Below are 22,925 nucleotides of genomic sequence, written 5' to 3'. Positions count from 1 at the left end.
GCTTTGATATGAGTCTGGAAGGAGAGTTTACAGTCTAGCCAGACACCTAGGTACTTATAGATGTCCACATATTCAAGGTCGGAACCATCCAGGGTGGTGATGCTCGTCGGGGATGCGGGTGCAGGCAGCGATCGGTTGAAAAGCATGCATTTGGTTTTACTAGCGTTTAAGAGCAGTTGGAGGCCACGGAAGGAGTGTTGTATGGCATTGAAGCTCGTTTGGAGGTTAGATAGCACAGTGTCCAAGGACGGGCCGGAAGTATATGGAATGGTGTCGTCTGCGTAGAGGTGGATCAGGGAATCGCCTACAGCAAGAGCAACATCATTGATATATACAGAGAAAAGAGTCAGCCCGAGAATTGAACCCTGTGGCACCCCCAATGGAGACTGCCAGAGGACCGGACAGCATGCCCTCCGATTTGACACACTGAACTCTGACTGGAAGAGCTGCTTCCTGTGCTTGGCCCTCCTATGTTGAACATAAACGTCTCTCTATCCACCGGATGTGTACCAAACTCACTAAAAGTGGCAGTAATAAAGCCTCTCTTGAAAAAGCCAAACCTTGACCCAGAAAATATAAAAACTATTGGCCTATATCGAATCTTCCATTCCTCTCAAAAGTCTTAGAAAAGGCTGTTGCGCAGCAACTCACTGCCTTCCTGAAGACAAACAAAGTATACAAAATGCTTCAGTCTGGTTTTAGACCCCATCATAGCACTGAGACGGCACTTGTGAAGGTGGTAAATGACATTTTAATGGCATCGGACCGAGGCTCTGCATCTGTCCTCGTGCTCCTAGACTTTAGTGCTGCTTTTGATACCATCGATCACCACATTCTTTTGAAGAGATTGGAAACCCAAATTGGTCTACACGGACAAGTTCTGGCCTGGTTTAGATCTTATCTGTCGGAAAGATATCAGTTTGTCTCTGTGAATGGTTTGTCCTCTGACAAATCAACTGTAAATTTCGGTGTTCCTCAAGGTTCCGTTTTAGGACCACTATTGTTTTCACTATATATTTTACCTCTTGGGGATGTTATTCGAAAACATAATGTTAACTTTCTCTGCTATGCGGATGACACACAGCTGTACATTTCAGTGAAACATGGTGAAGCCTCAAAATTGCCCTTGCTAGAAGCATGTGTTTCAGACATGTGGATGGCTGCAAACGTTCTACTTTTAAACTCGGACAAAACAGAGATGCTTGTTCTAGGTCCCAAGAAACAAAGAGATCTTCTGTTGAATCTGACAATTAATCTTAATGGTTGTACAGTCGTCTCAAATAAAACTGTGAAGGACCTCGGCGTTACTCTGGACCCTGATCTCTCTCTTGAAGAACATATCAAGACTATTTCAAGGACAGCTTTTTTCCATCTACGTAACATTGCAAAAATCAGAAACTTTCTGTCCAAAAATGATGCAGAAAAATTAATCCATGCTTTTGTCACTTCTAGGTTAGACTACAGCAATGCTCAACTTTCCGGCTACCCGGATAAAGCACTAAATAAACTTCAGTTAGTGCTAAATACGGCTGCTAGAATCCTGACTAGAACCAAAAATGTTATCATATTACTCCAGTGCTAGCCTCCCTACACTGGCTTCCTGTCAAAGCAAGGGCTGATTTCAAGGTTTTACTGCTAACCTACAAAGCATTACATGGGCTTGCTCCTACCTATCTCTCTGATTTGGTCGCCGTACATACCTACACGTACGCTACAGTCACAAGACGCAGGCCTCATAATTGTCCCTAGAATTTCTAAGCAAACAGCTGGAGGCAGGGCTTTCTACTATAGAGCTCCATTTTTATGGAACGGTCCCATGTCAGAGACGCAAACTCGGTCTAAAACCTTTAAGTCTTTACTGAAGACTCATCTCTTCAGTGGGTCATATGATTGAGTGTAGTCTGGCCCAGGAGTGGGAAGGTGAACGGAAAGGCTCTGGAGCAACGAACCACCCTTGTTGTCTCTGCCTGGCCGGTTCCCCTCTTTCCACTGGGATTCTCTGCCTCTAACCCTATTACAGGGGCTGAGTCACTGGCTTACTGGGGCTCTCTCATGCCGTCCCTGGAGGGGGTACGTCACCTGAGTGGGTTGATTCACTGATGTGGTCATCCTGTCTGGGTTGGCACCCCCTTGGGTTGTGCCATGGAGGAGATCTTTGTGGGCTATACTCAGCTTTGTCTCAGGATGGTAAGTTGGTGGTTGAAGGTATCCCTCTAGTGGTGTGGGGGCTGTGCTTTGGCAAAGTGGGTGGGGTTATATCCTTCCTGTTTGGCCCTGTCCGGGGGTGTCCTCGGATGGGGCCACAGTGTCTCCTGACCCCTCCTGTCTCAGCCTCCAGTATTTATGCTGCAGTAGTTTATGTGTCGGGGGGCTGGGGTCAGTTTGTTATATCTGGAGTACTTCTCCTGTCCAATTCGGTGTCCTGTGTGAATCTAAGTGTGCGTTCTCTAATTCTCTCCTTCTCTCTCTCGGAGGACCTGAGCCCTAGGACCATGCCCCAGGACTACCTGATATTATGACTACTTGCTATCCCCAGTCCACCTGGCCGTGCTGCTGCTCCAGTTTCTACTGTTCTACCTTATTATTATTCGACCATGCTGGTCATTTATGAACATTTGAACATCTTGGCCATGTTCTGTTATAATCTCCACCCGGCACAGCTGGAAGAGGACTGGCCACCCCACATATGCTCTCTCTAATTCTCTTTCTTTCTCTCTCTCGGAGGACCTGAGCCCTAGGACCATGCCCCAGGACTACCTGACATGATGACTCCTTGCTGTCCCCAGTCCACCTGGCCGTGCTGCTGCTCCAGTTTAAACTGTTCTGCCTTATTATTATTCGACCATGCTGGTCATTTATGAACATTTGAACATCTTGGCCATGTTCTGTTATAATCTCTACCCGGCACAGCCAGAAGAGGACTGGCCACCCCACATAGCCTGGTTCCTCTCTAGGTTTCTTCCTAGGTTTTAGCCTTTCTAGGGAGTTTTCCTAGCCACCGTGCTTCTACACCTGCATTGCTTGCTGTTTGGGGTTTTAGGCTGGGTTTCTGTACAGCACTTTGAGATATCAGCTGATGTACGAAGGGCTATATAAATAAATTTGATTTGATTTGATGTTATTACCTGGTACTTCCTGTATATAGCCATGTTATTACCTGGAACTTCCTGTATATAGACATGTTATTACCTGGTACTCCCTGTATAGAGCCATGTTATTACCTGGTACTCCCTGTATATAGCCATGTTATTACCTGGTACTTCCTGTATATAACCATGTTAGTACCTGGTACTTCCTGTATATAGACATGTTATTACCTGGTACTTCCTGTATATAGACATGTTATTACCTGGTACTCCCTGTATATAGACATGTTATTACCTGGTACTCCCTGTATATAGCCATGTTATTACCTGGTACTCCCTGTATATAGCCATGTTATTACCTGGTACTTCCTGTATATAACCATGTTAGTACCTGGTACTTCCTGTATATAACCATGTTAGTACCTGGTACTTCCTGTATATAGCCATGTTATTACCTCCCTGTATATAGCCATGTTCAGTCAGGAACCCTTCCACTGATAGTAAGGGAAGGGCCCGTCAGGAACCCTTCCACTGATAGTAAGGGAAGGGCCCGTCAGGAACCCTTCCACTGATAGTAAGGAAGGGCCCGTCAGGAACCCTTCCACTGATAGTAAGGGAAGGGCCCGTCAGGAACCCTTCCACTGATAGTAAGGAAGGGCCCGCCAGGAACCCTTCCACTGATAGTAAGGGAAGGGCCCGTCAGGAACCCTTCCACTGATAGTAAGGGAAGGGCCAGTCAGGGAACCCTTCCACTGATAGTAAGGGAAGGGCCCGTCAGGAACCCTTCCACTGATAGTAAGGGAAGGGCCCGTCAGGAACCCTTCCACTGATAGTAAGGGAAGGGCCCGTCAGGAACCCTTCCACTGATAGTAAGGGAAGGGCCCGTCAGGAACCCTTCCACTGATAGTAAGGGGAAGGGCCCGTCAGGAAGCATTTCACTGATAGTCAGGGAAGGGCCCGTCAGGAACCCTTCCACTGATAGTAAGGGAAGGGCCCGTCAGGAACCCTTCCACTGATAGTAAGGAAGGGCCCGTCAGGAACCCTTCCACTGATAGTAAGGGAAGGGCCCGTCAGGAACCCTTCCACTGATAGTAAGGGAAGGGCCAGTCAGGAACCCTTCCACTGATAGTAAGGGAAGGGCCCGTCAGGAACCCTTCCACTGATAGTAAGGAAGGGGCCCGTCAGGAACCCTTCCACTGATAGTAAGGGAAGGGCTCGTCAGGAACTCTTCCACTGATAGTAAGGGAAGGGCCCGTCAGGAACCCTTCCACTGATAGTAAGGGAAGGGCCCGTCAGGAACCCTTCCACTGATAGTAAGGGAAGGGCCCGTCAGGAACCCTTCCACTGATAGTAAGGGAAGGGCCCGTCAGGAACCCTTCCACTGATAGTAAGGGAAGGGCTCGTCAGGAACCCTTCCACTGATAGTAAGGGAAGGGCCCGTCAGGAACCCTTCCACTGATAGTAAGGGAAGGGCCCGTCAGGAACCCTTCCACTGATAGTAAGGGAAGGGCCCGTCAGGAACCCTTCCACTGATAGTAAGGGAAGGGCCCGTCAGGAACCCTTCCACTGATAGTAAGGGAAGGGCCCGTCAGGAACCCTTCCACTGATAGTAAGGGAAGGGCCAGTCAGGAACCCTTCCACTGATAGTCAGGGAAGGGCCCGTCAGGAACCCTTCCACTGATAGTAAGGGAAGGGCCCGTCAGGAACCCTTCCACTGATAGTAAGGGAAGGGCCCGTCAGGAACCCTTCCACTGATAGTAAGGGAAGGGCCGTCAGGAACCCTTCCACTGATAGTAAGGGAAGGGCCCGTCAGGAACCCTTCCACTGATAGTAAGGGAAGGGCCCGTCAGGAACCCTTCCACTGATAGTAAGGGAAGGGCCGTCAGGAACCCTTCCACTGATAGTAAGGGAAGGGCCCGTCAGGAACCCTTCCACTGATAGTAAGGGAAGGGCCGTCAGGAACCCTTCCACTGATAGTAAGGGAAGGGCCCGTCAGGAACCCTTCCACTGATAGTAAGGGAAGGGCCGTCAGGAACCCTTCCACTGATAGTAAGGGAAGGGCCGTCAGGAACTCTTCCACTGATAGTCAGGGAAGGGCCCGTCAGGAACCCTTCCACTGATAGTAAGGGAAGGGCCGTCAGGAACCCTTCCACTGATAGTAAGGGAAGGGCCCGTCAGGAACCCTTCCACTGATAGTAAGGGAAGGGCCCGTCAGGAACCCTTCCACTGATAGTAAGGGAAGGGCCCGTCAGGAACCCTTCCACTGATAGTAAGGGAAGGGCCCGTCAGGAACCCTTCCACTGATAGTAAGGGAAGGGCCCGTCAGGAACCCTTCCACTGATAGTAAGGGAAGGGCCCGTCAGGAACCCTTCCACTGATAGTAAGGGAAGGGCCCGTCAGGAACCCTTCCACTGATAGTAAGGGAAGGGCCGTCAGGAACCCTTCCACTGATAGTAAGGGAAGGGCCCGTCAGGAACCCTTCCACTGATAGTAAGGGAAGGGCCCGTCAGGAACCCTTCCACTGATAGTAAGGGAAGGGCCAGTCAGGAACCCTTCCACTGATAGTAAGGGAAGGGCCGTCAGGAACTCCTTCCACTGATAGTAAGGGAAGGGCCCGTCAGGAACCCTTCCACTGATAGTCAGGGAAGGGCCCGTCAGGAACCCTTCCACTGATAGTAAGGGAAGGGCCCGTCAGGAACCCTTCCACTGATAGTAAGGGAAGGGCCCGTCAGGAACCCTTCCACTGATAGTAAGGGAAGGGCCCGTCAGGAACCCTTCCACTGATAGTAAGGGAAGGGCCCGTCAGGAACCCTTCCACTGATAGTAAGGGAAGGGCCCGTCAGGAACCCTTCCACTGATAGTAAGGGAAGGGCCCGTCAGGAACCCTTCCACTGATAGTAAGGGAAGGGCCAGTCAGGAACCCTTCCACTGATAGTCAGGGAAGGGCCCGTCAGGAACCCTTCCACTGATAGTAAGGGAAGGGCCCGTCAGGAACCCTTCCACTGATAGTAAGGGAAGGGCCCGTCAGGAACCCTTCCACTGATAGTAAGGGAAGGGCCCGTCAGGAACCCTTCCACTGATAGTAAGGGAAGGGCCCGTCAGGAACCCTTCCACTGATAGTAAGGGAAGGGCCCGTCAGGAACCCTTCCACTGATAGTAGGAAGGGCCCGTCAGGAACCCTTCCACTGATAGTAAGGAAGGGCCCGTCAGGAACCCTTCCACTGATAGTAAGGAAGGGCCGTCAGGAACCCTTCCACTGATAGTAAGGGAAGGGCCCGTCAGGAAGCATTTCACTGATAGTCAGGGAAGGGCCCGTCAGGAACCCTTCCACTGATAGTAAGGGAAGGGCCCGTCAGGAAGCATTTCACTGATAGTAAGGGAAGGGCCCGTCAGGAACCCTTCCACTGATAGTAAGGGAAGGGCCCGTCAGGAACCCTTCCACTGATAGTAAGGGAAGGTCCCGTCAGGAACCCTTCCACTGATAGTAAGGGAAGGGCCCGTCAGGAAGCATTTCACTGATAGTAAGGGAAGGGCCCGTCAGAACCCTTCCACTGATAGTAAGGGAAGGGCCCGTCAGGAAGCATTTCACTGATAGTAAGGGAAGGGCCCGTCAGGAAGCATTTCACTGATAGTCAGGGAAGGGCCCGTCAGGAACCCTTCCACTGATAGTAAGGGAAGGGCCCGTCAGGAACCCTTCCACTGATAGTAAGGGAAGGGCCCGTCAGGAACCCTTCCACTGATAGTAAGGGAAGGGCCGTCAGGAACCCTTCCACTGATAGTAAGGGAAGGGCCCGTCAGGAACCCTTCCACTGATAGTAAGGGAAGGGCCCGCCAGGAACCCTTCCACTGATAGTAAGGGAAGGGCCCGTCAGGAACCCTTCCACTGATAGTAAGGGAAGGGCCCGTCAGGAACCCTTCCACTGATAGTAAGGGAAGGGCCCGTCAGGAACCCTTCCACTGATAGTAAGGGAAGGGCCCGTCAGGAACCCTTCCACTGATAGTAAGGGAAGGGCCCGTCAGGAACCCTTCCACTGATAGTAAGGGAAGGTCCCGTCAGGAACCCTTCCACTGATAGTAAGGGGAGAGGGCCCGTCAGGAACCCTTCCACTGATAGTAAAGGGAAGGGCCCGTCAGGGAACTCTTCCACTGATAGTAAGGGAAGGGCCGTCAGGAACCCTTCCACTGATAGTAAGGGAAGGGCCCGTCAGGAAGCCTTCCACTGATAGTCAGGGAAGGGCCCGTCAGGAACCCTTCCACTGATAGTAAGGGAAGGGCCCGTCAGGAACCCTTCCACTGATAGTAAGGGAAGGCCCGTCAGGAACCCTTCCACTGATAGTAAGGAAGGCCCGTCAGGAACCCTTCCACTGATAGTAGGGAAGGGCCCGTCAGGAACCCTTCCACTGATAGTAAGGGAAGGGCCCGTCAGGAACCAACTTCCACTGATAGTAAGGGAAGGGCCCGTCAGGAACTCTTCCACTGATAGTAAAGGGAAGGGGCCCGTCCAGGAACTCTTCCACTGATAGTAAGGGAAGGGCCGTCAGGAACCCCTTCCACTGATAGTAAGGGAAGGGCCCGTCAGGAACCCTTCCACTGATAGTAAGGGAAGGGCCCGTCAGGAACCCTTCCACTGATAGTAAGGAAGGGCCCGTCGAACCCCTTCCACTGATAGTAAGGGAAGGGCCCCTTCCACTGATAGTAAGGGGAAGACCCTTCCACTGATAGTAAGGGAAGGGCCCGTCAGGAACCCTTCCACTGATAGTAAGGGAAGGGCCCCGTCAGGAACCTTCCACTGATAGTAAGGGAAGGGCCAGTCAGGAAGCATTTCACTGTTTGTCTACACCGGTTGTTTACCAAGCATGTGGCAAAATTAATTTAATTGTATTATACTCCCCTTCTCCTCTCCCGTCTTTCCTCTCCCGTCTCTCACCTCTCCTCCCCCGTCCTCTCAGCTTGTCCTCTCCCGTCTCTCAGTCTCTCCCCTCTCTCCTTCCTCTCTTCTCCTCTCCCTTCTCCTCTCCTCTCCCCGTCTCTCCTCTCCTCTCCCCCTCTCCTCTCCCGTCTCTCCCCTTCTCCTCTTCCGTCTCTCCCCTTCTCCTCCCATCTCGGTCTCCCTTCCTCCTCTCCTCTCCCGTCTCTCCCCTTCTCCTCTCCCGCCTCCTCTCTCATCTCCTCTCCCGTCTCTCCCCTCTCCTCTCCCGTCTCTCCCCCTCTCCTCTCCCGTCTCTCACCTTCTCCTCTCCCTTTCCCTCCTCTCTCCCTCTCCTCTCCCGGCCTCCCCTTTCTCCTCTCCTCGGCTCCCCCCTCTCCTCTCTCCCCCGCCTCCCCTTCTCCCTTCCTCTCCCATCTCTCCCTCTCCTCCTCTCCCGTCTCTCCCCTTTCCTCCTCTCCCGTCTCTCCCCTCCCCGTCTCCTCTCCCGTTCTCCCCCTTCTCCTCTCCTCTCCCGTCTCCCCCTTCTCTCCCGTCTCTCCCCTTCTCCTCTCCCTTCTCCTCTCCTGTCTCTCCCCACTCCCCTCCCCCTCTCCTGTCTCTCCCCTTCTACTCTCTCTCCTCTCCCGTCTCCTCTCCCTCCCCCACTTCTCCCTCTCCTCTCCTCCCGTCTCCGTCTCTCCCCTCTCCCGTCTCTCCCCTTCTCCTCTCACCTTCCCTCTCCCGTCTCTCCCTTCTCCTCTCCCTCTCCCCTCTCTCCTCTCCCCGTCTCTCCTCTACTCTCCGTCTCTCACCTTTCCTCCCTTCCTCCTCTCCTCTCCCGTCTCTCCCCTTCTCCCCTCCAGTCTCCTCTCCCATCTCCCCTTCTCCTCTCCTCTCCCGCTCTCCTCCTCTCAGCCCTCCTCCCCTTCCCTCCTCCCCTCCACTTCTCCTCCCGTCTCCGTCTCTCCTCTCTCCTGTCTCTCCCCTTCTCCTCTCACCTTCTCCTCTCCCGTCTCTCCCTTCTCCTCTCCCGTCTCTCCCCTTCTCCTCTCCCTTCTCCTCTCCTCTCCTCTCCCGTCTCTCCCCTTCTACTCTCCCGTCTCTCACCTTCTCCTCTCCTCTCCCGTCTCTCCCCTTCTCCTCTCCAGTCTCCTCACCCATCTCTCCCCTTCTCTTCTCCTCTCCCGTCTCTCCCCTTCTCCTCTCCTCTCCCTTCTCCTCTCCTCTCCCCTTCTCCTCTGCTCTTCTTTCCTGTCCCCCCTCCCCTCCCCCCTCTCCTCTCCTCTCCATTTCTCCACTACACAGCAGACATCATCCCTGCTGTTAACTCAGCCAGGCAGCTCCTTAGACGGCTGTACTGTAGTCGTGACTGTAATTGGCGGCTGAGAACCACCCAGCGCCAGCTCAGACCTGCTCACCACACTGCACATACATCACAGGGAGACGGAAGGCGATGAATCAGCTGTCATACTTCACACTGCGCCTTCCACCTGTCAACGCCTACAAAACACTCTGTGCCACCACACTGTCCACCACACTCTGTGCCAACACACTGTCCAACACACTGTCCACCACACTGTCCAACACACTGTCCAACACACTGTCCAACACACTGTCCAACACACTGTCCAACACACTGTCCAACACACTGTCCAACACGCTCTGTGCCACCACACTGTCCAACACACTCTGTGCCACCACACTGTCCAACACACTCTGTGCCACCACACTGTCCAACACGCTCTATGCCACCACACTGTCCACCACACTGTCCAACACACTCTGTGCCACCACACTGTCCAACACACTCTGTGCCACCACACTGTCCAACACACTCTGTGCCACCACACTGTCCAACACACTCTGTGCCACCACACTGTCCAACACACTGTCCAACACGCTCTGTGCCTCCACACTGTCCACCACACTGTCCAACACACTCTGTGCCACCACACTGTCCAACACACTCTATGCCACCACACTGTCCGCCACACTGTCCACCACACTGTCCAACACACTGTCCACCACACTGTCCACCACACTGTCCAACACACTCTGTGCCACCACACTGTCCACCACACTGTCCAACACACTGTCCACCACACTGTCCACCACACTGTCCAACACACTCTGTGCCACCACACTGTCCACCACACTGTCCAACACACTGTCCACCACACTGTCCACCACACTGTCCAACACACTCTGTGCCACCACACTGTCCAACACACTGTCCACCACACTGTCCACCACACTGTCCAACACCCTGTCCACCACACTGTCCACCACACTGTCCAACACACTCTGTGCCAACACACTGTCCAACACACTGTCCACCACACTGTCCAACACACTCTGTGCCACCACACTGTCCACCACACTGTCCAACACACTCTGTGCCAACACACTGTCCAACACACTGTCCACCACACTGTCCAACACACTGTCCAACACACTCTGTGCCACCACACTGTCCACCACACTGTCCACCACACTGTCCAACACACACTGTCCACCACACTGTCCAACACACTCTGTGCCACCACACTGTCCAACACACTCTGTGCCACCACACTGTCCACCACACTGTCCAACACACTATGTGCCTCCACACTGTCCACCACACTGTCCAACACACTGTCCAACAAACTCTATGCCACCACACTGTCCAACACACTGTCCAACACACTCTGTGCCACCACACTGTCCAACACACTCTATGCCACCACACTGTCCAACACACTCTATGAGACCTGCCAGCCACGCACTAGTCTAGCCTACATGCAGGGGTTCTCTCTCTCTGTGTTCGTCTTGATCCTCATCTAGACTCTCTCTCTCTCTCTCTCTCTCTCCCGGCTGGGATGTAATGTTCTAGGCTGGGATGTAGGGTTCTAGGCTGGAATATAGGGTTCTAGGCTGGGATGTAGGGTTCTAGGCTGGGACGTATGACACAGTCTAAAGGAAATAGTATGTTTAATGTAGGATGTGTTCTCCGGTGAGATGTAGAAGGCCATCAACCAGAAATAGAAAAGGAGAGCAGAGGAGGGAGGGATGGAGGGACAGAGAGACAGAGAGAGGGAGGGATGGAGAGAGGGAGAGACAAAGAGAGGGAGGGAGAGACAGGGAGAGGGAGGGAGGTGTGAAGAGACAGGATGACAGACGGTGGAGGAACAGAGGAGGGAGGGGAGGGAGGGAGGGAGGGAGGGAGTGAGGGAGGGAGGGAGGGAGGGAGGGAGGGAGGGAGGGAGGGAGGGAGGGAGGGAGGGAGGGAGGGAGGGAGGGAGGGACGGAGGAGGGAGGGAGGGGAATAGACACAGAAATAGCAAAGAAACAGACTTCCACTGAGGATACTGCCCACATCATAGTCAAACTGTAGAACTTTTAGCAGCCAATGAAGCCCTTCTATTGTCTTGTCTTCTCACTGACACCCCCACAACAAACTGATTACCTCTAGTGATGACGGCCTAGGAACAGTGGGTTAACTGCCTTGTTCAGGGGCAGAACGACAGATTTGTACCTTGTCAGCTTGGGGATTCAATCCTGCAACCTTACGTTTAACTAGTCCAACACTCTAACCACCTACCCCTCATTGCACTCCACGAGGAGCCTGCCTGTTACGCGAATGCAGTAAGAAGCCAAGGTAAGTTGCTAGCTCGCATTAAACTTTTCTCATAAAAAACAAACAATCAATCAATCATAATCACTAGTTAAATACACATGTTTGATGATATTACTAGTTTATCTAGCGTGTCCTGCGTTGCATATAATCGATGCGGTGCGTATCGTTGCTCCAATGTGTACCTAACCATGAACATCAATGCCTTTCTTAAAATCAGCACACAGAAGTATATATTTTTAAACCTGCATATTTAGCTAAAAGATATCCAGGTTAGCAGGCAATATCAACCAGGTGAAATTGTGTCACTTCTCTTGCGTTCATTGCACGCAGAGTTAGGGTATATGCAACAGTTTGGGCCGCCAGGCTCGTTGCGAACGAATTTGCCAGGAATTTACGTAATTATGACATAACATTGAAGGTTGTGTGTAACAGGAATATTTTGACGTTTGGATGCCATCCGTTCCATAAAATACTGAACGGTTCCATATTTCACTGAAAGAATAAACATTTTGATTTCGGGATGATAGTTTCTGGATTCGACCATATTAATGACTTGAGGCTCGTATTTCTGTGTGTTATTATGTTGTAATTAAGTCTATGATTTGATATTTGATAGAGCAGTCTGACTGAGCGGTGGTAGGCACCAGCAGGCTCGTAAGCAATCATTCAAACACCAGCAGCTCTTCGTAATGCTGGTTATGACTTCAAGCCTATCAACTCCTGAGATTAGGCTGGTGTAACCGATGTGAAATGGCTAGCTAGTTAGCGGGGTGCGCGCTAATAGCTGTTCAAACGTCACTAAGACTTGGAGTAGTTGTTCCCCTTGCTCTGCATGGGTAACGCTGCTTCGAGGGTTGCTGTTGTCGATGTGTTCCTGGTTCGAGGTAGGAGCGAGGAGAGGGACGGAAGCTATACTGTTACACTGGAAATACTAAAGTGCCTATAAGAACATCTAATAGTCAAAGATATAATGAAATACAAATGGTATAGAGAGAAATAGTCCTGTAATTCCTATAATAACTACAACCTAAAACTTCTTACCTGGGAATATTGAAGACTCATGTTAGAAGGAATCACCAACTTTCATATGTTCTCATGTTCTGAGCAAGGAACTGAAACGTTAGCTTTCTTACATGGCACATATTGCCCTTTTACTTTCTTCTCCAACACTTTGTTTTTGCATTATTTAAACCAAATTGAACATGTTTCATTATTTATTTGAGGCTAAATTGATTTTAATGATGTATTATATTAAGTTAAAATAAGTGTTCATTCAGTATTGTTGTAATTGTCATTATTACAAATAATTTTTATTTTATTTTTTATTATTTTATTATTATTACAACAACAACAAAAATGTTTTATTGGTATCAGCTTTTTTTGGTCCTCCAATAATCGATATCGGTATCGCATTGAAAAATCATAATCGTTCGACCTCTAGTAGAAACATATTTCACTGGTGTATTTGTTAAAATAAGATGAATCAGAGTTGACTTTGAAGGGTCTTTAAGGTTGGGCCATGTAAACTTAGTCACCAGCTGGGTCAGATCATTACACATATTTTAGATGTCTGAAGCCAGAATTTCCCCAACAGTAATTTAGGTCACCCAGGATAATAACTTCTGATTTAATAAAACAAGACAACAAACTACTTAACTTGGGAGGACAGTAGACCTCTATAACAGTTATGGATAAAATAAAAATAAAACAGACAAACTCATAAAGATATACATTTTTGGGCAAGGGAAATAGATTTCAGTAATGAGACTGAAAAATAAGTCCCGGATTTTCGATTATTACGTTACGTGGAGTCTATGAGACCAGTCTGAAGCACTATGATGGTTATACAGTATATGTGGTTATCTTAGGTGGGACAGGTGTGGTGCTACACTCTTAGATAAAAAAAAGGTGCTATCTAGAACCTAAAAGGTTTCATCGGCTGTCCTCATAGAAAATCCTTTAAAGAACCCTTTTTTTGTTCCAGGTAAAACCCTTCTTAGGTTCCATATAGATCCCTTTCCAAAGATAGTTCCAGGTAGAATCAAAAAGGATTCTACCTGGAACCAAAAGTGTTCTATCTGAAACCAAAAATGGTTATCCTATGGGGACAGCCGAAGAACACTTTTGAAACCCTTTATCTAAGTGCTGGGGTGAGCTGGGCTGGGGTGAGCTGGGCTGGGGTGAGCTGGGCTGGGGTGAGCTGGACTGGGGTGAGCTGGGCTGGGATGGGGTGAGCTGAACTGGGGTGAACTGGGCTGGGGTAAACTGGACTGGGGTGAGCTGGACTGGGGTGAGCTGGGCTGGGATGGGGTGAGCTGAACTGGGGTGAACTGGGCTGGGGTGAACTGGACTGGGGTGAGCTGACTGGGGTGAGCTGGGCTGGGATGGGGTGAGCTGAACTGGGGTGAACTGGGCTGGGGTGAGCTGGGCTGGGGTGAGCTGGGCTGGGGTGAACTGGGCTGGGGTGAACTGGGCTGGGGTGAACTGGGCTGGGGTGAACTGGGCTGGGGTGAACTGGGCTGGGGTGAGCTGGACTGGGGGTGAGCTGGACTGGTGAGCTGGGCTGGGGTGTGAGCTGGACTGGGGTGAGCTGGGCTGGGGTGAACTGGGCTGGGGTGAGCTGGGCTGGGGGTGAACTGGGCTGGGGTGAGCTGGGCTGGGGTGAGCTGGGCTGGGTGAACTGGGTTGGGGTGAGCTGGGGTGGGGGTGAGCTGAACTGGGGTGAGCTGGGCTGGGGTGAGCTGGACTGGGGTGAGCTGGACTGGGTGAACTGGGCTGGGGTGAGCTGGGCTGGGGTGAACTGGGCTGGGGTGAGCTGGGCTGGGGGTGAACTGGGTTGGGGGTGAGCTGGGGTGGGGTGAGCTGAACTGGGGTGAGCTGGGCTGGGGTGAGCTGGACTGGGGGTGAGCTGGACTGGGGTGAGCTGGGCTGGGGTGAGCTGGGCTGGGGTGAACTGGGCTGGGGTGAGCTGGGCTGGGGTGAACTGGGCTGGGGTGAGCTGGGCTGGGGTGAGCTGGGCTGGGGTGAGCTGGGCTGGGATGGGGGTGAGCTGGACTGGGGTGAGCTGGGCTGGGGTGAGCTGGACTGGGGTGAGCTGGGCTGGGGTGAGCTGGACTGGGGTGAGCTGGGCTGGGGTGAGCTGGGCTGGGATGGGGTGAGCTGGACTGGGGTGAACTGGGGTTAGGGTGAGCTGGGGTGGGGTGAGCTGAACTGGGGTGAGCTGGGCTGGGGTGAGCTGGACTGGGGTGAGCTGGACTGGGGTGAGCTGGGCTGGGAAGGTGAGCTGGGCTGGGGTGAGCTGGACTGGGGTGAACTGGGCTGGGGTGAGCTGGGGTGGGTTGAGCTGGGCTGGGGTGAGCTGGGCTGGGGTGAGCTGGGCTGGGGTGGGCTGGGCTGGGGTGAGCTGGGCTGGGATGGGGTGAGCTGGGCTGGGGTGAGCTGGGCTGGGGTGGGCTGGGCTGGGGTGAACTGGGCTGGGTGAACTGGGCTGGGGTGAGCTGGACTGGGGTGGGCTGGGCTGGGGTGAGCTGGACTGGGGTGGGCTGGGCTGGGGTGAGCTGGACTGGGGTGGGCTGGGCTGGGGTGAGCTGGACTGGGGTGGGCTGGGCTGGGGTGAGCTGGACGGTGGTGAGCTGGGCTGGGGTGAACTGGACGGTGGTGAGCTGGGCTGGGGTGAACTGGGCTGGGATGGGGTGAGCTGGGCTGGGGTGGGCTGGGCTGGGGTGAGCTGGACTGGGGTGGGCTGGGCTGGGGGTGAGCTGGACGGTGGTGAGCTGGGCTGGGGTGAACTGGACGGTGGTGAGCTGGGCTGGGTGAACTGGGCTGGGATGGGGTGAGCTGGGCTGGGGTGAGCTGGGCTGGGGTGGGCTGGGCTGGGGTGAGCTGGACTGGGGGTGAACTGGACGGTGGTGAGCTGGGCTGGGGTGAACTGGGCTGGGATGGGGTGAGATGGGCTGGGGTGAGCTGGGCTGGGGTGGGCTGGGCTGGGGTGAACTGGGCTGGGGGTGAGCTGGGCTGGGGTGAGCTGGACGGTGGTGAGCTGGGCTGGGGTGAACTGGACGGTGGTGAGCTGGGCTGGGGTGAACTGGGCTGGGATGGGGTGAGCTGGGCTGGGGTGAGCTGGGCTGGGGGTGGGCTGGGCTGGGGTGAGCTGGACTGGGGTGAACTGGGCTGGGATGGGGGTGAGGTGAGCTGGGCTGGGGTGAGCTGGACTGGGGTGAACTGGGCTGGGGTGAGCTGGGCTGGGGTGAGCTGGACTGGGGTGAGCTGGGCTGGGGTGAGCTGGGCTGGGGTGAACTGGGCTTGGGTGGGGTGAACTGGGCTGGGATGAGCTGGGCTGGGGTGAGCTGAGCTGGGGGTTAGCTGGGGGTGGGGTGAGCTGAGCTGAGCTGGGTTTGGGTGAGCTGAGCTGAGCTGGGGTGAGCTGAGCTGGGGTGAACTGGGGTGGGGTGAGCTGGACTGGGGTGAGCTGGGCTAGGGTGAGCTGAGCTGGGGTGAGCTGAGCTGGGGTGGGGTGAGCTGAGCTGAGCTGGGGGTTGGGTGAGCTGAGCTTGGGTGAGCTGAGCTGGGGTGAACTGGGGGGGTGGGGTGAGCTGGGGTGGGGTGAGCTGAGCTGGGCTAGGGGTGAGCTGAGCTGGGGTGAGCTGGGCTGGGGTGAGCTGAGCTGGGCTGGGGTGAGCTGGGCTTGGGTGAGCTGAGCTAGGGTGAACTGGGGTGGGGTGAGCTGGGCTGGGGTGAACTGGGGTGGGCTGGGGTGAGCTGGGATGGGTGAGCTGGGCTGGAATGAACTGGGGTGGGGTGAGCTGGGCTGAGATGGGGTGAGCTGGGCTGGGCTGGGCTGGGGTGGGTGGGGTGGGGTTTGGGGTGGAGTGGCCTGGAGGGCATACCTACTAGGTCTCAGTACTAAGGGATACACTAGAAAAAACAGTCAGGACCCAATTGAGACCAAGCATGTTGACAGATTGGTTTACATGTCAGGAGAATAACCAGATCATATTTCTGTGGTCACAACATATGGCTTAATGGAATCACATCACCACCACATACAGGGCCCCGCTAACCACAAACACAAACATACTGATAACCACACCGGTGGAGTAGCTGAGAGCTGGAGGACAGGACAACATGCTCTATAGCATCTATCACTGGTGGAGTTGATGAGAGCTGAGGACAGGACAACATGCTCTAGTATGACAGGATGACGCTGACAGAAGGGCAACATCTTACAAGTTCCAACCCAACTTTGCTATATAGTGACTTTCATTATATTTACAATTACTTTTTGGGGATCGGACGGCAGCTAATGGAGGACTGGAAAGGTAGAAGATACATTTTTATCATAAATAACAAGTGATGTGCTGCTTCCTATTTGAAGGAAATCTCTAGATTTTGCTCACCATATATAGAATATCTCATGGTAAACTGTAGACCTCTACCTGATATAGAATACCTCATGGTAAACTGTAGACCCTTTAATCTACCTGATATAGAATACCTCATGGTAAACTGTAGACCCTTTAATCTACCTGATATAGAATGCCTCATGGTAAACTGTAGACCCTTTTAATCTACCTGATATAGAATACCTCATGGTAAACTGTAGACCCTAATCTACCTGATATAGAATACCTCATGGTAAACTATAGACCTCTACCTGATATAGAATACCTCATGGTAAACTGTAGACCTCTACCTGATATAGAATACCTCATGGTAAACTGTAGACCTCTACCTGATATAGAATACTTCATGGTAAACTGTAGACCTCTACCTGATATCGAATACCTCATGGTAAACTGTAGACCTCTTTAATCTACCTGATATAGAATATCTCATGGTAAACTGTAGACTCCTACCTGATATAGAATACCTCATGGTAAACTGTAGACCTCTACCTGATATAGAATATCTCATGGTAAACTGTAGACCCTTTAATCTACCTGATATAGAATACCTCATGGTAAACTGTAGACCTCTACCTGATATAGAATACCTCATGGTAAACTGTAGACCCTTTAATCTACCTGATATAGAATACCTCATGGTAAACTGTAGACCTCTACCTGATATAGAATACCTCATGGTAAACTGTAGACCCTTTAATCTACCTGATATAGAATACCTCATGGTAAACTGTAGACCTCTACCTGATATAGAATGCCTCATGGTAAACTGTAGACCTCTACCTGATATAGAATACCTCATGGTAAACTGTAGACCTCTACCTGATATAGAATACCTCATGGTAAACTGTAGACCCTTTAATCTACCTGATATAGAATACCTCATGGTAAACTATAGACCCTTTAATCTACCTGATATAGAATACCTCATGGTAAACTGTAGACCCTTTAATCTACCTGATATAGAATGCCCCCATGGTAAACTGTAGACCTCTACCTGATATAGAATACCTCATGGTAAACTGTAGACCTCTACCTTGATATAGAATTTCATGGTAAACTGTAGACCTCTACCTGATGTAGAATACCTCATGGTAAACTGTAGACCTCTACCTGATATAGAATACCTCATGGTAAACTGTAGACCTCTACCTGATGTAGAATACCTCATGTAAAACTGTAGAGCCTTTAATCTACCTGATATAGAATACCTCATGGTAAACTGTAGACCCTTTAATCTACCTTGATATAGAATACCTCATGGTAAACTGTAGACCTCACTGGATATAGAATACCTCATGGTAAACTGTAGACCCGACCATATATAGAATGCCTCATGGTAAACTGTAGACCCTTTTAATCTACCTGATATAGAATGCCTCATGGTAAACTGTAGACCTCTACCTGATATAGAATACCTCATGGTAAAATCTGTAGACCTCTACCTGATATAGAATGCCTCATGGTAAACTGTAGCCCTCTACCTGATATAGAATGCCTCATGGTAAACTGTAGACCTCACCTGATATAGAATACCTCATGGTAAACTGTAGACCCTTTAATCTACCTGATATAGAATGCCTCATGGTAAACTGTAGACCTTTTAATCTACCTGATATAGAATACCTCATGGTAAACTGTAGACCTCTACCTGATATAGAATGCCTCATGGTAAACTATAGACCCTTTAATCTACCTGATATAGAATACCTCATGGTAAACTGTAGACCCTACCTGATATAGAATACCTCGTGGTAAACTGTAGACCTCTACCTGATATAGAATGCCTCATGGTAAACTATAGACCTCTACCTGATATAGAATATCTCATGGTAAACTTGACCTTTAATCTACCTGATATAGAATGCCTCATGGTAAACTATAGACCTCTACCTGATATAGAATACCTCATGGTAAACTGTAGACCCTTTAATCTACCTGATATAGAATGCCTCATGGTAAACTGTAGACCCTTTAATCTACCTGATATAGAATACCTCATGGTAAACTATAGACCTCTACCTGATATAGAATACCCTCATGGTAAACTGTAGACCTCTACCTGATATAGAATGCCTCATGGTAAACTGTAGACCTCTACCTGATATAGAATACCTCATGGTAAACTGTAGACCTCTACCTGATATAGAATACCTCATGGTAAACTGTAGACCTCTACCTGATATAGAATACCTCATGGTAAACTGTAGACCCTTTAATCTACCTGATATAGAATGCCTCATGGTAAACTGTAGACCTCTACCTGATATAGAATACCTCATGGTAAACTGTAGACCCTTTAATCTACCTGATATAGAATACCTCATGGTAAACTGTAGACCTCTACCTGATATAGAATGCCTCATGGTAAACTGTAGACCGCTACCTGATATAGAATATCTCATGGTAAACTGTAGACCTCTACCTGATGTAGAATACCTCATGGTAAACTGTAGACCCTGTTATCTACCAAGAGGGTTCTCATCTGTAATTTTCTACGGATGTCTACATTCCTCCCACAAGCCAACACCACTCTGGCACTCAACGAACTGTATGGAGCCATAAACAAAAAATCTAAAACCGCTCAACCAGAGGCAGCGTTTCTGGTGGGTTGAGACTTTCACCCTGTGAGACATAAAACCGTCCTACCTCACTTTCTGTCTCCTGCGCCACTAGGGGAGCTTAAAGCTATACACCACTTATATTCTACCCACAAGGCACTGCTTGCTTCCTCTTAGGCAAATCTGACCATGACTACATTATTCTGCTTCCTAATTACAAACAAAAGCCTGGAAACAGGAAGTACCAGTGATGCGTCTAATATGGAAGTGGTCAGACGAACACGAAGTTTTGCTAGTAGACTAACATCCACGCCACTGAGAAGTTCCCCCACCCAACCGCCATGCGCTTCGTCAATACGTTGATTTCGATGTCGTCCCACGGCGACTATAAGAACGTATCAAACCGAAACCATAGATTACAGGCAACAGATGTGCTGAGCTAAAGTCTACAGACATCGACGCGTACAAGAAATCCCACTACGACCCCAAACAAGACATCAAACCCTTCAAAAGAACAATAGGAGGAAGCTGTAATTCTATTACACGGCTACTACACTAGTCCTATGTGGCAGGGCTTGCAGACGGATAATGGATTGGCAAAGGAAACTCAACCACAAGATGCTCCAGAGCAAGCTAAATACCTTTTATGCTTCATGGAATATTACACTGTGCCTTACGTGAGCTCCCTGTTTTTCCAGACTGTGTGACCGACTGCAGGGGTCGATATATGAGTAAAACGGTTAAACAGGTTAATAAAGTTAGCAGGTGTCTTCACAGACATTTTCAATCTCTCTCGCACCAGTCTGTAATCCCAACGTGTTTCAAGCCATTGTTCCTGTTCCTAAGAGTACCAAAGGTAACCTGATCACATTATTATCGCCCTGGAGCACTCAAATATGTAATGATGAAGTGCTTTAAAAGGCTAGTCATGGCACTAATCAACACCATCATCCCAGGCCCACTCTAATTTGCAAAACAACTCAATATATCCACGGATGATGCAATCTCACTCCCAACTCCCACCTGGACAAGAGGGGAAGTAACTGCGTGAGAATGCTGTTCATTGACGACAGCTCAGCGTTCAACACTATAGTGCCCTCAAAGCTCATCACTAAGTTAAGGACCCTGGGACTAAAAACACCTCCCTCGGCAACTGGATTTCCTGATTGGCCAGCCCCAGGTGGTAAGGGTAGGCAACAACAACTCCACAATGCTGACCCTGAACAAGGGGCTCCTCAGGAGTATGTGCTTAGTCCCTCCTCTACTTCCTACATAAATACAACACAAAATTCTGTTCTTACTTACATTTCAGTCATTTAGCAGAGGCTTTTATCCAGAGCGCCTGACAGTAGTGTGCAGACATATTTTCTGTACTTTTCCATACTGGTTCCCATTAGAATTGAACAGCCAACCTGGCATTACAAACACCTGCTAATACATAGATTGCTTACTGTATATAGCCATAACATGTTATTTGAAATGTCTTTATTCGTTTGAAACGTGTGTGTGTAATGTTTACTGTTCATTTCTGATACATAATAATCAAAAGTGAAATAAACTATTTCACTTGCTTTGGCAATGTGTGGGGGACGGCAGCGCCTAGTGGTTAGAGTGTAGAGAGGTGGTAGGTAGCCTAGTGGTTAGAGCGTTGGACTAGTAACAGAAAGGTTGCACGTTCAAATCCCTGAGCTGGCAAGGTACAAATATGTTGTTCTGCCCCTGAACAGGCAGTCAAGCCACTGTTCCTAGGCCATCATTGAGAATAAGAATTTGTTCTTAACTGACTTGCCCTAGTTAAATAGGGGTAAAATTATTTTTTTTAAATATGTTTCCCATGCAAATAAAGTCCTTTGTATTGAATTTAGAGACCTTTGGCTAGGCAGAGGACGGAGAGGAAGTGGCTGGCTCTGAAAATGTCTAACAAAAGCAATGTCACTGCTCACTAACAGGGGCAGTGTTTCCTGGCCACCAGACTCCTTGCTCACTAACAGGGGGCAGTGACATACCCCTGGCCCCCCAGACTCCTTGCTCACTAACAGGGGGCAGTGACATGCCTGGCCCCCCAGACTCCTTGCTCACTAACAGGGGGCGGTGACATGCCTGGCCACCCAGACTCCTTGCTCACTAACAGGGGCAGTGACATGCCTGGCCCCCAGACTCCTTGCTCACTAACAGGGGGCAGTGACATGCCTGGCCGCAGACTCCTTGCTCACTAACAGGGGGCAGTGACATGCCTATTGCCCACGCAGACTCCTTGCTCACTAACAGGGGGCAGTGACATGCCTGGCCCCCAGATCCTTGCTCACTAACAGGGGGCAGTGACATGACGCCACCCTGACTCCTTGCTCACTAACAGGGGGGGCAGTGACATGCTCACTAACCAGTGACATGCCTGGCCACGCAGACTCCTTGGGGCAGTGACATGCCTGGCCACGCAGACTGCTCACTAACAGGGGGCAGTGACATGCCTGGCCACCCAGACTCCTTGCTCACTAACAGGGGCAGTGACATGCCTGGCCACCCAGACTCCCCTTGCTCACTAACAGGGGGCAGTGACATGCCTGGCCACCCAGACTCGCTTGGCTCACTAACAGGGCAGTGACATGCCTGGCCACCCCTGACTCCTTGCTCACTAACAGGGGCAGTGACATGCCTGGCCCCCAGACTCCTTGCTCACTAACAGGGGGCAGTGACATGCCCCCAGACTCATACTCATAACAGGGGGCAGTGACATGCCTGGCCACCCTGACTCCTTGCTCACTAACGGGGGCAGTGACATGCCCTGGTCGCAGGCTCACGCAGACTCCTTGCTCACTAACAGGGGGCAGTGACATGCCTGGCCCCCAGACTCCTTGCTCACTAACAGGGGGCAGTGACATGCCTGGCCACCCTGACTCCTTGCTCACTAACAGGGGGCAGTGACATGCCTGGCCACCCAGACTCCTTGCTCACTAACAGGGGGCAGTGACATGCCTGGCCACCCTGACTCCTTGCTCACTAACAGGGGGCAGTGACATGCCTGGGCACCCAGACTCCTTGCTCACTAACAGGGGGCAGTGACATGCCTGGCCACCCTGACTCCTTGCTCACTAACAGGGGGCAGTGACATGCCTGGCCACGCAGACTCCTTGCTCACTAACAGGGGGCAGTGACATGCCTGGCCCCCCAGACTCCTTGCTCACTAACAGGGGGCAGTGACATGCCTGGCCACCCTGACTCCTTGCTCACTAACAGGGGGCAGTGACATGCCTGGCCACGCAGACTCCTTGCTCACTAACAGGGGGCAGTGACATGCCTGGCCACGCAGACTCCTTGCTCACTAACAGGGGGCAGTGACATGCCTGGCCC

The 22,925-nt window shown here is 51.2% G+C and overlaps 1 protein-coding gene across 1 annotated transcript; it reads right to left on the bottom strand.

The window, feature by feature from the left end:
* Nucleotides 1-13,708: 13,708 nt before the first annotated feature.
* Nucleotides 13,709-22,411, bottom strand: LOC135535788 (uncharacterized). The gene is made up of 3 exons (XM_064962216.1): nt 22,075-22,411; nt 15,208-16,516; nt 13,709-14,552 (listed from the first exon to the last, which is right to left on the bottom strand). The coding sequence occupies exons 1-3, from the start codon at nt 22,409-22,411 to the stop codon at nt 13,709-13,711; spliced, it is 2,490 nt and encodes an 829-aa protein (XP_064818288.1).
* Nucleotides 22,412-22,925: the final 514 nt, after the last annotated feature.

This window comes from Oncorhynchus masou, unplaced genomic scaffold (genome assembly GCF_036934945.1).
Source record: "Oncorhynchus masou masou isolate Uvic2021 unplaced genomic scaffold, UVic_Omas_1.1 unplaced_scaffold_5168, whole genome shotgun sequence".
Taxonomy (NCBI): Eukaryota; Metazoa; Chordata; class Actinopteri; order Salmoniformes; family Salmonidae; genus Oncorhynchus; species Oncorhynchus masou.
This window is presented reverse-complemented; position numbering and strand designations above follow the sequence as displayed.